The 15,506-nt window shown below is 43.6% G+C and overlaps 1 protein-coding gene across 1 annotated transcript in view; it reads left to right on the top strand.

Annotated features, from left to right (window-relative positions):
• TMEM260 (transmembrane protein 260) overlaps nucleotides 1-15,506 on the top strand; it is a 28,664-nt gene that overhangs the window by 10,966 nt on the left and 2,192 nt on the right. The window contains exons 4-13 of the mRNA XM_021402572.1: nucleotides 4,242-4,419; nucleotides 6,501-6,614; nucleotides 8,788-8,967; nucleotides 10,629-10,669; nucleotides 10,850-10,933; nucleotides 11,320-11,437; nucleotides 11,814-11,986; nucleotides 12,816-12,987; nucleotides 13,770-13,918; nucleotides 14,922-15,098. Coding sequence (XP_021258247.1) covers nucleotides 4,242-4,419; nucleotides 6,501-6,614; nucleotides 8,788-8,967; nucleotides 10,629-10,669; nucleotides 10,850-10,933; nucleotides 11,320-11,437; nucleotides 11,814-11,986; nucleotides 12,816-12,987; nucleotides 13,770-13,918; nucleotides 14,922-15,098 — 1,386 coding nt within the window. The remainder of the gene's footprint in view (nucleotides 1-4,241; nucleotides 4,420-6,500; nucleotides 6,615-8,787; nucleotides 8,968-10,628; nucleotides 10,670-10,849; nucleotides 10,934-11,319; nucleotides 11,438-11,813; nucleotides 11,987-12,815; nucleotides 12,988-13,769; nucleotides 13,919-14,921; nucleotides 15,099-15,506) is intronic.

Raw genomic sequence — 15,506 nt, 5'->3', positions numbered from 1 at the left:
ACCTGCGCCAGCTCTTCAGGGCTGAGAGCAGGAGAGATCGGCTTTTGTCCATTGAGTGCTTGTGACAGGCAGACCCAGAGGGACTGGCGTTTGGGGGGGGATGATTCTCGTCACTTTGGTCCTAAATTCATGTTGGATTTTTATTTGTTTTCTCCTTAAAAAGTAGTTCCTGTGATTAGAATAGACGCTCAGAATAATGCTGGTGGAAGCTTGGTTGTTGAGTCTTTGCAGTCCTGTTCTTCTTTAGCTTCCCTTTAGTAGGGAGAAAACAAAATGGAAAAAAATCCGTTCGTTGATGGAGATGGTTAAAAGCAAGAGAGTTGTTCCTTATACCAAGAGTGTTTTTTAAAAAAAGTGAAACAGATCTGCTACCCTCTAAAGTTTCGGAGGAAACAGAAGGCAGAAATAATCAGCTTATTTTAGTAGATAGGTGTTTCCAGTGTTTAATACATTAGCTTCAAATATAAAATGTGTTTTGATTAGCTGACTTTTCTTAAGAAGCCAGCGTGCTGAAGATTGCATTTAACGAAAACATTCCAGTTAAGTTTCTATTCCTGTACCCATATAGCTTTATCCAAATCGTTTAATAACTTCTTGCAGATGACTAAATACAAAGTTTCAGGCATTAATTTCTAAATAAATAGCAAAAATGCTCAGTTGTTTGTTAGCTGCATATAGGTATAACCTGTGGTCTTGGCTTGCAGGAAGTTTTACCAAACTTAGGACAGAGGCTAAATGTTGAATTGCATGTTGACATGTCGTAGCGATTACGTGCAGATGAAAAGCTAAAACCTTGCAAAAACAGACTTAAACACCTAATCTGAATTTTCCTTGCTGTTTTAACTCTTAATAAAAACCTGCAGCCCCAATACTCCCGACTAAAGGTAATCTATGTTGCTTGTGTCCTTGGAGTTGAAGCCCAGGCACACATTCTATTATTCTTGTTCCTGAAAACTAAATATTTTTTTAGTCTTTTATGTTTAGGGATGCTGTGGGAAAATACTTCTCACAAAGGATTGTGTGACTTCTTTGCTGACTGTTTCTGTCCCTTGTGAGCACATTATAAGCTGATGGGAGTTTCTGCCCATGTTCATAAGATTCTAATTTGTAGGCTGATTGTCACTGAGCTTTTGCTGTAGTTACAGGATATCTCCTTCACCTCTTACATTCACCTTGTTCCACACCATACTCTTACTCATTAAAATACCATTTGTGCCTGCCTTTAAAGGAGTTGTTGCCTGCAACGTGTTGTCACCGACAGCATCTTCAGTTGTAGATTGCAGTCCTGCTTTGCAAATCCTTTCATCCTCTTAGTTTCATGCTTCGTGAAACTTAGTTTCATGCTTCTGTGCTTCCTAGTTTCATGACCTCCAGTCCAGTCCCCGTCCTTTTGCTCTTCCAGTTCTTCCTTTCTCTATTTTACTTTTATCTTTGTGCCTCTCCCGTTACCAGGCGTGTAGGAATCCTCATGTGGGTCACGTTAGCTCAGCCACAAGGCAGGTTTCATTGCATTTGGGGCCAGCACCGTGTGGCATAGCTGCATGGGATTGATTTCTGCTGGTGCTGCTTTGCTCCATCACCTACTGTGTTGAGTAGAGCTGCTTGGTGTGTTCTGCCAGTTGGGTCTTGTCTGGAAATACCTGATCTTATCACTTTCACTTCTTAGAGTGTTTCCTTCTAAATCATCAGTTGTAAATGCATAATTTCCATTGCTGATAACGGAATCTGGAAAAAGCTCTTGGTCTCCAGTGTGCATTTTTCAAAGCTGATCTTGTGATGTTCTTAGACAGTTGAGTGCACACCCATATGGTTTTTCTTTTAAGCACCTGATGCACTTGTAGGAGCTTAGTGCTCCGTGCACACAACATGTTCTCACAGAAAGTTCTCACAGAGAGCTTTTCCTGAGAGTTTGAGTGGAAATGAAAGGTGAAGCCAGCTCTTTTTCCTAAAAGGCTGCGGATTGTGCCCAGTGCTGGATTCTGAACCTGCACTACTTCGGGCTAGATGGTGAGCAGGGGTGTTCCCTGCCCACATAGCTGGAATAAGGCTATTAGCTTTGAGTTGAGTAACTTTTGCTTAAGCCTTGGTTCATAAAACTTGAAGCATAGGTTTGAGACTTTTTATCAGAGGATGGGGGTTCTTTAATCTCATTTGAACTCTACTAAGATGTTCGAGTCTTTTCTAGGGAAGACAAGGAGAATTGGTAAATGATTGAGAAGATTGCCTGAAATTCTGCTCCTCTTCCCACGGTGTTTGAGAAGGTTGTTTTATCTTTTCTACTGTATTTTCCTGCAAGAATTTCAAGTGGATTTACAACCCTATTTCTTTATAAGTTTTTGCTGGTTAAGGGAAAGGAAAGTCTGTCATGTTAGGCTGGCTCAGTAGGAAGATCAATGGAGCAGCACTGATGCCTGTGAAAACCTCTTCTCTATGTGGCTGTGTGACTTTGAAGTTTTATATTAATGCTGTTGGAAAACCTGTAGTAATTAACACCTTTAATTACTTGTGAGCATGCATTCAATTTGTTGAAGATTTCAAGATGAAATTCCATGCCAGAAAACACTTACATAGCAACTTCTTTATCACAGTAGAGTCGTAATGCGGCTTTCATTTTGCTGAGTGCCACGGGCAGTGAGTGACAGCTTTTTTCTGGGATGTTTTGTGCTGAATGCCCAAACCTGTGTAGAACTATGTGACGTTTACACACTGGAAGAGTCCTGCGATGTCCTGCAGTTGCAGATCTTTACAAAGAAGATAAGTGAGTTCTATTTTGTAGATAACTCTGGGGCAGCCACAGACCATCCAGTATGTCCGTTGTTCGGAGGAGAAATTAAGATCAGGGCTTCCCACTTCCTTATCCTAGTCATCTTCTCCCCATGGATGCTACCTCTCATTTTTGATGGTTTACAGCTTCCAGTTCTAACTGTGTGAGTTCTCTGACATCTACAGAAAAGTACTGTCTTTTCAGCCCGCTGGAAGAGCTTAGGCTGTTTTGGGAAAGTGGAAGAAACATATAATGAAGGAGGGGAGCCCTTGCTAAAGAGTGCTTTGCCAGAATCTCCCTTGTCCCTGTTTGCAAGGGCTGTAGGTTTTGTTTGCATGTCTCCATTTATCTGTTATGTTCTCTGAGGAACCCCATAAGCAACTCTTATGTGGATGCCCAATCCTTGATGCCCAGAATGAACCACGTGATGACTTTGCTGTGGTCGTGCTGGGGGTATATTGTTAGTGTTCAGGTATTGGCAGCTTGATGAAGAGGTTGACTAGCGTATACTACTTTTGTTTGAAACTTGCCAGGTATATTAGGTCAAAATGGAAGTACGCATACCTGGGGTGGGGTTAGAAAAATACCAGTCTGTATAGAGCCTGTGTTTTTCTGGAGAGAAGCTTTAACCATGGTCACAGCTATTAGTCCTTGGATGAGACATGGCTGAGCTGGTTGCGCTGCCCTCCATCCCATTCCCCAGCATGACTTCCTATAGGGTAGACCTCCTAAACAGTCAAGCTTCCAAAGAGCTCAAAGGGCAGAGCCCCTAATGCGACCAGCAGAGTGGGTGCAATGGGATTCCTGGGCTAAATCCAACCTCGTGGGCTTCCCACGCCACCTGCAGCATCCAGCTGATTTGGGAACAAGAGCTGAAGTCCGTCCAACTGGAGATGGCACCCACTGTCCCCTCTCCCTGGCTCCAGGGGGTGCCTCTCCATCCTGGGGCTATGGGTGCTGCAGTCCTCACCCACCCCTGAGACAGTCCAACCTGCCCTAGGAAAGCTCTGCTAATGCTGTCCGTCATGAATAGCTCTAATCCGCTCTTTATGCGGGGCCTCAATGAACTTAAGGCTGCACTGCTGCTCATGTGTCCTCCAGCGCAGAGCATCCCGTTAGAGGCATGACTCTCTGGCTCAGCGTACCATGACCTGCTGTGTCATTGCTCATCAAGGTTTTGGAACTGAATTGAATACTGGGAGTTTTTGTGGCGTTTGTGGAGAAAAAGCCAGCTTGGCTCACCAGCCGTTCAGTATTTGGTGCCCTGCAAATACATGGGATGGCTAAGGTGTGCTCTTCCTAATTGCAATTCTCTGCGAAGAAATTATTAGGGAGATATTAACCATATAATGTTTTGGAAGGATGCTGGGTGGCAGTCATAATTTCTGCTGCTACAGTGTTTAAAAAAAAAAAAAAAGGACAATAAAGTAGGCTTTTTTTGTTGGAAAAGAAGATTTCATGTTATCTGTGTTTGCAGGCTTTCTGGCTCATATGCTGGAGGAATCCTTGCTGCGGGGGTGTTTTCATTTTCTCGTCTAACATGGCAGTGGTCCATCGCGGCGGAGGTTTTTAGCTTAAACAATCTGTTTGTGGGGCTGCTTATGGCTCTTACCGTGCATTTTGAGGAGGCATCCACTGCAAAAGAGAGATCAAAGGTAAAACATCTCAAGCAAAGTGAATAGTTCTTTATTTTTTTTTTTTTCAATTAGTTATGACGAGCCTGTTTAATTTCCTATTCGTTTAGTCCTGGTTTAGTTTTGTTTAAACAGGGGAGGGCAGATTTTGGGACTGGGTTCAGCGGTGTTCATCCTTGACCCACCTGGATTTTCAGAAGTGCCAAACATTTAAAAATCTGTGTGCTTTGCTTAAGGGTTTTGTTGGGACACGCTGGATGGGCATTTTTTGTTGTTGCTTTCCGTGTAGAGGATAGAAATGGAAAAAGCAAAATCATTTTCATCTCAATGTTTTAGTACAAAGTTTAATTTTCTGCATCAAAGACTCAAACTAGGCTGTGAGCGTTCAAGGTTTTGTTGGTAGGTCTGTTATTTTTCCCAAGGGTAAATAGATATGACTTACAGAAAATTTCATTGAGTCAGAAACCTGTGTTTCTAATGAGAAACAGAAATGACCAATTTTTCACTCAGTTCTGTGCAGTTCGATGTATATTCTTTTGAAATAAAAAATACCCCTGAAATAATGCCATTATTAAATACAGAGGCATTTTCATGCTGTATTCACTACTGTGTGAACAGACCAGGCGGTCAAATGGTTTTTACTCACCAGTCTTGTTCTTTCTACTTTACTTTGCCTGAATATCTGATCTCCTCTCCTCTTACTGACTTGCCTGCTGTGACTCCTATAAATTGTGTGAATAAAAGGATTTTTGTTGGGCTAACCTAGAATTTCAGGAGCCCACAGTGGTAGTTTACTCAGCTTTGCGAGTTATCAAATAACACGTTTTATCACTGGCTAGAGAGGCCTTGTTTCATCATTGGATTTTTTTTTTTTTCCTATTTTCTGCTCAATTCTGTCCCAAGATCCCCAGAAAGTGGACTCCATGGAGATGGAGTTGGGCATTTTCCAAGCTGCGCCCGTGGTTAGTGTGCCCAGTTTCCAATGGGATTTTCGGAGTTTTCCAGAAGTAGTCAGTGATCTTGTTTCCTTTTTTTGGGTATCCAGCACTCCACAACTCAAAGAGGTCAGGCTACAAACAACAAGTAGACAACACTTTTCAGAAATCTGCCTTTCTTGCAAGCATAGAATCACAGAATCAGTAAGGTTGGAAAAGACATCCAAGATCACCAAGTCCAAGCCCAACCCACCCTCACCATTCCCACTGACAATATCCCTTAGTGCCACATCTCCATGGTTCTTGAACACCACCAGGGATGGTGACTCTACCACCTCTCTGTTCCAGTGCCTGACCACTCTTTCTGAGAAGTTTTTCCTAACATCCAACCTGAAACATCTTCAGGAGGGTGCTTAGAGTTCCCCAGTATGCTCAAAGAATTACTGAGGTGTCCTGAGTCCTACAGGGCAGCTCTGAAGCCCACAAAGTTTTTTTTATTTTTTATTTTTAAGTTATAGCAGATGTTTCTGTGACAAAGCAACATCCAATGTTAAATTCTAATTAGAAACTACTGGGTGATCCCATCACCACACCGAGGCAAATATTTACACTTTACATGCCATTGTCACTGGTGACTGAAATAAGCAGGACTGAGCAGAGCTTATGGCTAAGTGGGGTGGAGAGAGGCTTCCTTTAGCGTCAGCCTGAGAATGGCCATAGTGCTGGTAACAAAGCTAAATAATCCTCAGTGAGTACCAGAAATAGCCTGCACGTTGCTGCATAGTCTGGACTTTTTACCTCTGTTATCAGAAAACAAATTCTGAAATGGAAATTATACTACTGGGTGATACTGTATTTAATTCCCTTTGCTTAGCAAGTTTGTGTAGCCCTGACTTTAGCCATCTGTGCCTGCAGAAGAGGAAAGAATTAACTCCTGTTACACAAAATTATGTCTCCATACGTAAAAATGGCATAATTATTTTTATGGCATAAAAATAATCTAAAGTAACCTGTGTTACAACAACTGACCGGTGCTCACAGGTGTGTTTTGCCTCATTCTCTAAGTGTACTGTGGGCTGCACTGATGCTGCTTTGGTGTGTGGCTGTTTTTGCAGACTGTGTAGAGTAATTATGAGATGTGTTTGTTTTTTTTTTTTCCCCTTTCAGATCGCCAAACTTGGTGCCTTTTGCTGCGGCCTCAGTTTGTGCAATCAGCACACGATAGTGCTTTATATCGCTTGTATTGTGCCTTGGGTTCTCTTCCTGCTCTTCAGAAAGACGGTGCGTATTTTGCTGACTCACAGCTGTTTTAGCTTGCTTTAAGGCCCTGGCTTATGACTGGAGATGAGTTTCTCTGTGCTGATTCCCTGGTGGTAGCAAACGAAAGCTGCATTGACTTGTTGTCCATCATCTTGCGACTGCTGTCAGCAACGACACAAAGAATTAGCAGCACAGTGTAAGGGTTCTGCAGGTGCTGATCTCATGGAGTTCTCTTCAGCATGGGACGTACCAGGCTTGGTGGCCTCCAGCTCTGACACTGCTAGGACTGGATCTAGCAGATGGCAACCCTGCCTGTGGCGGGGGAGTTGGAACTTGATAATCCTCGAGGTCCTTTCCAACCCAAGCCTTGATCCTATGACTCTATGAACTCTCAGGTGAGGAGCACCTGGCTTGTGCCAGCTGGAGAAGACCAAGGCAAGATTGACCTTCAGTGAACAACAAGCCTTGAGGTGGTCAGATGTCACAGAATCACAGAATGGTCGAGGTTGGAAAAGAATTCTGGAGGTCATCTCCCTGTTCATTTTCAGGGGAGTTGGACTAGATGACCCTTAAAGGTCCCTTCCAACTCAAATGATTCTGTGATGTGATCCAGCCCCTGCTCAAGCAGGAACACCCAGAAGTGTGTCCCTGTCATCTACTAGAGATCCCTTTCTCAGGATGTCCCTCATTTCATGCCTCTTTATTAAGCTTGTTAATTGAATAAGGTGAAAAAACCTTTTTCCGAACCTGGCCCAGGAAGGTGATGTGCATCCATCTGGATGAGGTTCCATGATAATATTTAGGGACTTAGCAATGCTCTTGTCATCTGTAGGTGGTCTTCTGCAGATGGCTGTATCGGGCTGAATGCAGACATGTTGTAGGAGCTCTGCCCTGAAAAGTGCTCCACATCTCAAAAGATGTAGATACTAGTATCCCTTTGCAAGTGGCCCAGAGAAACCTCCACCTGTACCCTCTCTCTTCCACCTGAAGATGACAGTAGGACAGGTTTGTGCTGGGATGCTCCTGGCTGTATTTCTGCACCCTCAGCCTGGTGGATCAGGTGTGATTCTGCATGGTGGCACAGCTTATAGCTAAGCCTGGAGTGATGCGTGTGAGCTGCAAGAGATAAGATGCAGTTCAGACAAGCTTGATACAAAAGTTCAGTGCTTCCAGCAAAAGCCCTACAGACTTCCTATTTCCTTTCTCAAAATGATGGCTTGTGCAGTGTTTTTTTTGTTCTTTTAAGCAGAGCTGTTTTTTTTAACCAGGGAGGTGCAGAGAACCAGCAGAGGGAGAATGCTGTTGCAATGGAACATTCCTGGGAAATTCTTTGGACAGTCCAGGAAAGCATGCTGCAAAAAAAACACCTAATAAAAGGATATTTGATCAAAAACAGTGCCTTTCAGTTAAAAATAATAATTAAAAAAAAATAGCAAGTCTTCTAAAGAAATTTTGGCCACCAACTTTATCAAGCTGCTTTCTCTGCTCTGTAGGGCATCGCTCTGAATACTGAATGGTGTCTCTTCCACATAACCCCAAATTCTGAACAAGTGTTTGATTGACAGGACGGTGGCTAATGATAAAGCAAGCGTGCAATATTCTAGGGTGGGATTTTCCAAAGCACTTAAAGGAGTTAGGCACAGAAGTCCCTTTGAAAGTCTTGTCTTCCTGACCCCTTAGGCAGTCTTGAAAATCCCACCCCAAAAGTTGGCCTATCCAATTTAGCCAGTGTAATCATGATAAAGTAAATGGCAAAACTGACTCCTGATGATGGTGATGATGTGTGTAGTTGTACTAGAGCAGCATTTTTTTTTTTGCCAGATGGAATACCAGCCAACTCTTAATCGCTGCAAAGTGGGTTATCTCAGCCTTGCAGTGCTTCAGCCATCTATGCATGTCATGCCATGATTTAAATGTGAAAGATGCAATGAGTATGATACTCATGAGTCCTAGCTAATATTATTTGCTTCACTTAAATTTCACCCTGCCATGCAAAGGAGATCAGTTTGATGCAGTTTCCTAGTAATCCACAAAATCGTAAGGTTTAACATAGCATTTTGTAGGGACTTACTATAAATTGAGAGATCAGCTCTGTGTAAATATATTTGATGTTTTTTCTTTATCTGTTCTTGAAGTTCCAGCATGATTAAACTAAAATAAACATTGTTATGCAATATGACATATTTTGGTGCAGGAATTGTCCCTAGGCCATTTGCTGAAGTTGGGTTTATGCTTCTTGGCTGGTTTGCTGCCTTATCTCTATCTGCCGGCTTCGTCCTACCTCAGTCGAGCCCGTTGGACATGGGGAGACCAGACGACTTTTCGAGGATTTTTGACCCACTTTCTCAGGGAGGAATATGGGACATTCAATCTGGTAAATAAGGATCATTTTCTACATGACTTTCTTTTGAGTAGTGCGATAGGAGAACCTTTCTGTTCATGACGTTAAATAGCGTGGAGGTAAAAAAAAAAAAAAAAAATGGAAATTTCTTTTTAAAACAATTTTCTGATTCTGACCTTTTGGTCTGTCAGGTTTTCTGGGTATGGGTTAGATGGCTGAGAAAGCAAGACCTGATTCTCTTTGTGGGATGAACTGTATTATTTACCGAGGGCTGTCCAGGTGTCTCATATTTATGAAAGCCCAAAGACCAGGTCTTGCTAGAGAGAGATGGCAACATCTGTTTTGTGTTTTCATTTTATTTTAAGACAAATATTTGTCTTTTTTTTTTTAATTATTTTAAACTTGGCTATTTAAAGAGGCTGCAAGCAGTTTTTCATTGTTTTACCCTTAAAAGAGATTCCTCTAACTTACATCTCAGTAATGTTTTATTGAAATGAATGGTAGGTTTGAGGGAACCTCAGAATCCTCTGCTCAGAGTTGTTCTGACTGCTTTGTGCTCTTGCAAAGAGAGGGAGATGCCATGCGACTGTTTGCAGAGTGTAGGATTTGCATCTTTCTCCTCCAGCCCGAACTTAGATGTTGGGCTTTGGCCACCCAAGGAGAGCAATGCCCAGCACCCCTTCTTCCCATCCTATCTCAGAGATTTCAGTGCAGAAGGCTGGGAAAAAAAGAAAGGGTTGTGTTTTACATAGCACGGCACTCCTACAGAGATAAGATCCACCCTCTGAAGGACTTCTGAGACTTCCCTGTTGTCCTGTTCCCAGGCCTCTCCTGAGAATTAGGTTCTTTTGGGCAGGGCAATACCAAGGCATGCAAATCCCTTAACTCCTTTCTCCATTAGATCTGATGAATTCACATTGATGTTCAGGAGCCTTAGGGATGGGCTGCGTGTAATTCTGCACCACAAATCACATTTATGTTGAACGGGTCTGAAGCTGGAGCAGTACATCCAGCAAAATCCAAGTGTTTGGTCCCAGTGCTGGTTCGGCTAATGCCAGAGCCATCCTCCAACACTTTTATTTTTTTTAACTATTTTTTAAAATGCATTGTACTATTCCATTTTTTTAAATTGAGATTAAATACCCCTTCTAGACTTCCTGAATCACACCCATGGAAGTGATGGAGTCACCATCCTTGGAGGTGTTCAAGAACGATGGAGATGGGGCACTGAGGGACATGGCCAGTGGGCATGGTGCGGATTGGTTAGGGTTGGACTTGACCTTGGAGATCTTCTCCAAGTAGGTAAGGAAGTAGAAGTTGAAGCCCACGTGGTGCTCCCAGGCTGTGGGGAGATGTCCCAGATCATGCAGGTTTAGTGGAGCTCACAGCTAAGCCATATGATGTGTTCAAGTCACAAGGTAGTGAGTTGAGTTCCTCTAGGTGGTGAACCGTGCACCATTTGCAAAGTGTAAATCAAGAAAACGGAAGAAAATCTTGCAGTGAAGGTTTGAGTAGTTTGCTGTCTTTGGTTTTGTTTAAGCAATTCCTGTTCCCTGCAATCACTGTGGCACCACCTGAAGGCGTTCTGGAGGAGCCCTTTATGCTCAGGGCTCTACAGACAGAAAGTGGAAAGACTTTTCCTTTCCCCAATCCTTGTGTGGGTGTCTCATGGCTTTTCTTTCTTTTTAATCCAGGCCAAGTCCGAGACTGGATCCAGTATGAGAGAGATGCTGGTGTGAGTAACATCATGACTATTCCACTGCTGGGGACTCAAAATCCTGGCTTGTTCCTGTTTATGGTGGACTCAATCCCAGCAGAACAGGGCATGATGCTGTACAGCTGCCCTGTTTTCTTGCTGCACTGAGTGCAGGCAGTGAGTTGAGGGTCAAGCAGACATGCACTGATTTCCCCACAGCTTCCAGCTGGTGCAGATGAGGTTGGAGCTCTCCCTTCCTGTCCTCGTCCTGGCACTCTTGGCCTGTTTCAGCACAGCACTGCCGTAAGTTGGAGGGCAATATTTGCTCCCACCTGCATTTCCTTCCTGGCTGAGCATGAGCTTTAGGTGCTTTCTCTGCTTTGTGCCACATGGAGCTATTCTGCTTCCTTGGGCAGAAATTTCAGCTGTTATCCTGTATTACTGACAAAGAGCAAAATAGCCCTGTGCCTGATTACGCCTTGACTCTGTAGATGGCTTAAAAAGCTTGAGATCCAGATGGCTGCATGCTTTGAAAAACAAAAGTTTCATAAATTGGAAAAGTAAAGAAAGACCCACCAGTTCCTTGCATTAAATGCATTCAGATATGCAGAGAGACAGCTATCTCCATGCACATATAACTTGTTCCTACTTTTGATCATGCTCCTGTAGTGTTACGTTCTTTTTTATAGGATAAAGCAGCAGAAATCACCCGTGATTTGTCTCTTCGCTGGAATGCTCTGTGTTTATTCACTCTTCTTCGCCTGGAGAGCAAATTTGGATGTTACAAAGCCTCTGTTTCTGGGAGTGGTAAGTTTCACTCTGAAAATTGCTCTGGGGTGTTGGTTTTTGGAAGAAGCCTCCTTTATGCTTCGTTGACTGTTGGTCCCTTGCGAATCAGGAGCAGGTGGTTGTCTTGGAGATGCACGGGGTGCAAACATGCAGCTACATTTTCTGTTCCCTTATAGCTGGGGAAGCAGAAATATGGTCTCTGGTATTTAGGTAGATGATGTATGTTTAAAAAGAAGAAAAAAGGAAAAAAACTTCTCCTTTCCATATCACTGTCTGCTCTTTGATTGTGAGCTTTGCAGCACGGAGACTTTCCTGCCCTAAAAATGTAGGCTTGCATCCCAAGGAAGCATTGCCACATTGGCTGTCGGCTGGCACATGGCACCTTGTGTCCTAGGTGGAGCGGTTCTGGATGCAGAGCAATGCAGCTGTGGCTGTGCTGGCAGGACTGGGGCTGGCTGCTCTCGTGTCCCTCGGAGGTGCAGTGCTGCAGGGCAGCCGGGTGCTGCTATGGCTGGAGTGGGTTTCTGCTGGGGCTCTCGTCGCTGCTCAAGTTTGGGCCAACTATAGGTAAGACTTCCTCTGGGGCATCACTTTCTCCTTCCCATGCTTTGCTTCAAGTTTGCTGGTCCCCAGGATTTTTTTTCTTAGTTTTTCTTTTTCTTTTTTTTTTTTTTTTAATGAATTACATCTGTAATGTAGGGCTTCCTTATTCCATAACCATGCTGAAAACTCTGCAGCAGGTTAGGTAAAAAATCAGTATAGTAGTAGGGGTACATAGGTGGAGGTTGACCAACTGGTGAAGTGTAGAGCTCAGAGGCTCCATAGGCAGGAATGTTGCCTCTGCACACCCACTCCTGGCTTGTTATTAGCCATGCCACATAGCATCCTGTTCTTGGGTCTGTACCTGGCATGTTTGCATGCCGTGGAGCGCAGGTGTTGGTGCACACACACACACAGTAACCCAAAAGATCTGGTCTCAGGTAATGTAAATCTACTTGATGTTACAAAAACTTGGCTGCTTAATGTTTAATTAAAAGTGTTAAAAGGGTAGGGAGGGTTTCAAATACTTACTATGTACTGGCACTTCCAACTCCAACTAGTATATCTTTAGGTTTAGCCCAAGAGGAAAAATAAAAAGAAATCAGAATTAAGACGAATGCATACACTGTGTGTGTATTCCTGCGAAACTACAGTGGTATGCCTCTGGTTCTAGCTTCTGGGGGACAGTAGTCTAAAGGCTTCATGGTTGTATCTTCTAAGTGGAGATGATGCCAGATCTGACCAAAGGGGAAGGACCTCACCACAGGATGCATACTGCATAAAATTGTTCCAAAGATGGGCAAAACCATGCAAATGCCTGGCTTTACGATGTTCTTTTTCATCTGTTTTTTTTAAGTGATTGTGATCAGAGCAACAACTACGTTGTTGATAAGTTCGCAAGAAACCTACTGTTCTCTATGCCAATGGGGGCAGTGATTTTGCTAAGAGGAGACTTACCTGGGAACGCTCTTCGTTACCTGCATTATGTTGAAGGAGTGAGGCCAGATATCACATTAGTGGACCAAGAGGTAGGTTCAGAAGGTGATACTGAAAGAGGCAACGTGACAGATATCCAGTTGTTGCGCAGGGCTTATGTTTACCTTGCTGAGGAAGCTTCGTCCTTTCTGTTTTCAGAAAACTAGAAGGTGGGAACAATCTGGAGGGCTGAGGGTCAGCCAGCACCCCTTGGGCGATGGGGCTTTGGGCTTTCTCACGAGGGCTCTGCCATGTTGAGGCTCATTTCCTGAGGTCTCTTGTGTTCTCTTGGTCTCCCAAAGGTGCTTTTGCAGACTTCTCTTTTTTTTTTTTAATTCAGATGGAGATGCTGTGTTCCCTTGGGTGGTGGTTGCATTTTTCTTTTTTTTTTCCTGTGTAATGGAAGGAGAAGAATACTCTTTGCAGAAGGGGACAGCTGTACTTCCACTAGCACATAATCCTTGCACTTGGCTTTGCAACAAGGATCTGTGATTTGTTGGGGAACTCACACCCAATGCCTCACGTATAACCAAAGCTCTGTTGTGTCTCCTCACAGCTATTTGGTGTTTCCATAGAATGGTATTTCCATAGTATTGTAGCTATTTGATGTTTCCATAGAGTTTTTCCCCCTCAGTGGCAATGACCACGTTCCTCTGCATAGAAGCCACTGGTGGTCTGATCTGATGGTGTGGTCCTGGGCCAGCTGAAATGAGAGGAAACCCTTACTGAATAAATAGAATCGTTACTCATGCAGAAGCCATTTCTACAGCTGCTGGTGTAAAATGGATGAAAACTGTGCTTCTTCTTTTAATTATGATAATGTTTTTGGTGATAGATGATGACTTACGAATGGTATTTACCCAAGCTGGCAAAGCACTTACCTGGGGTTCATTTTCCTGGGAACCGGTGGAACCCTGTGGAAGGAATGTTACCCGATGGGACACTTGCTTTTAATCTCCACCGTTTCCTCAAAGCAAATAAACAGTAAGCATTTCGTTCATATGTAACAGCTATCCTAAAATCTCCAACCTTTTTTTCTTGAAATTGTTTATGGAACAGCTTGGTGCTGCATCCAAAAGACCAATTTTCTCTACTGACTTCCTCCCCAGTGGTGAGATTATTTTTGCAATTAAAGCAAATATCTGTGTGGAAGTAACTCCATCCAGATATAATGTTGTTCAACAACACAATATCTTGCTAAACAAGATACAATATTCTTGTTGTTTTGAGGTAAGTTTGGATTTTAGGAAGGAAAAATAAGGTGATTGGCGGAGAATATTTACGGATTTTTTTTTCTTTTGCTGACACAATTCATCACAAAAAAGCAGAAACATTCCTGTGTACTCAAAATGATGATGGTTGGAGAGTAAATTGCTGCGGCTTCTCCTTCGTGAACATTGTGGCCAAGTGATTAGCATAGAATGAATGTATTCCAGGAATAATCATCATATAAAAATAGCTTAGTAAGAGTGGAGAAAGGATTAGATACTCCCATGAATAACAATAGCATCTGCATTTAGACTAGCTGGGGTGAGCGTGGGGAGGCACACAAGCAGGGCCAGGTGCTGTTGGGACGAAGTGGGCTTCTCCTACTTGTCCTCTCTGTGTCACACCTTACATCCGTGCCACATCTCCCCTGGAGGTCCCTCCTGCTGTGGTGCATGAGGTGTGCAGTACCATGGGGTATTGGCCTGCAGAGCTGTTCTGTAGACTGCCCCAGAGATGTGCACGTTCTGACGTGAGATGCTCTGGGTGGGTACCCGTGCTGCAGAAAGCGACGGAATCGTAGAATTGATTGAGTTGGAAGGAAATCTTCAAGGTCATCTGGTTCAACTCCTCTGCACTGAGCAGGGATATCTACATCTGTGCTGCTTGAAACCTGTCTGCCGCACCAACGTGGGCTGGGTGGGCAGCTCAAGCACGTGGGATTGCCCAGGGCCTCTGACATGGCTTCACCGTTCCTTTCTCTATTCCTTTTTTTTGGCAGTAAAGAAGTGTTTGTCTGCATAGGTCTTCATGAAGGGGACTCGACCTGGAGAAGGAGTTACTCGCTTTGGCCATGGGGTACCTGTGAAAAGTTGGTTCCTTCTGATGCTGTCTTTGACCCAGGAGAGTGGATTCGTCTGACAAGAAATCTCTATAACTGGACTGAAGAGTATGGGAGGTATGAGGCAGAGGCACAGCTCTGTGCCTTCCTGCTTGCTATTCTTCATGACCGCATCCGTTGCAGTGTTAGAGAAATTAAATGTGAGCTTTAATCTTAATGCTTTGTGTTTTGGAACGCATGTATCTGCATGTGGCTTTTTTACTGGTGTTAAAAATAGAGAAGGCATTTCTAGTCAGCTGTCAGGTTGAATTCTGATCTTAAAACTTGATTGGGAGCCAAAAACCATTGGGGACACGGGACATCCAAAGCTTTAAATATTGTAGACTGAGCTATGATGGGATGGTAAAAATCATCTCTCGCTTTGTGGATGGCAGGGATGCTGTGAAACACCTGATATAAACACCAGAGGCTCCCCCTGTGCAGGGAGAGGAATAAAGTTTTATGAATGGCTGAGGATCAGCTGAA

The sequence above is a fragment of the Numida meleagris genome, chromosome 6, assembly GCF_002078875.1.
Source record: "Numida meleagris isolate 19003 breed g44 Domestic line chromosome 6, NumMel1.0, whole genome shotgun sequence".
Taxonomy (NCBI): domain Eukaryota; kingdom Metazoa; phylum Chordata; class Aves; order Galliformes; family Numididae; genus Numida; species Numida meleagris.
Note: the sequence above shows the minus strand (reverse complement) of the source record. Positions and strands in the feature narration are given on the sequence as shown.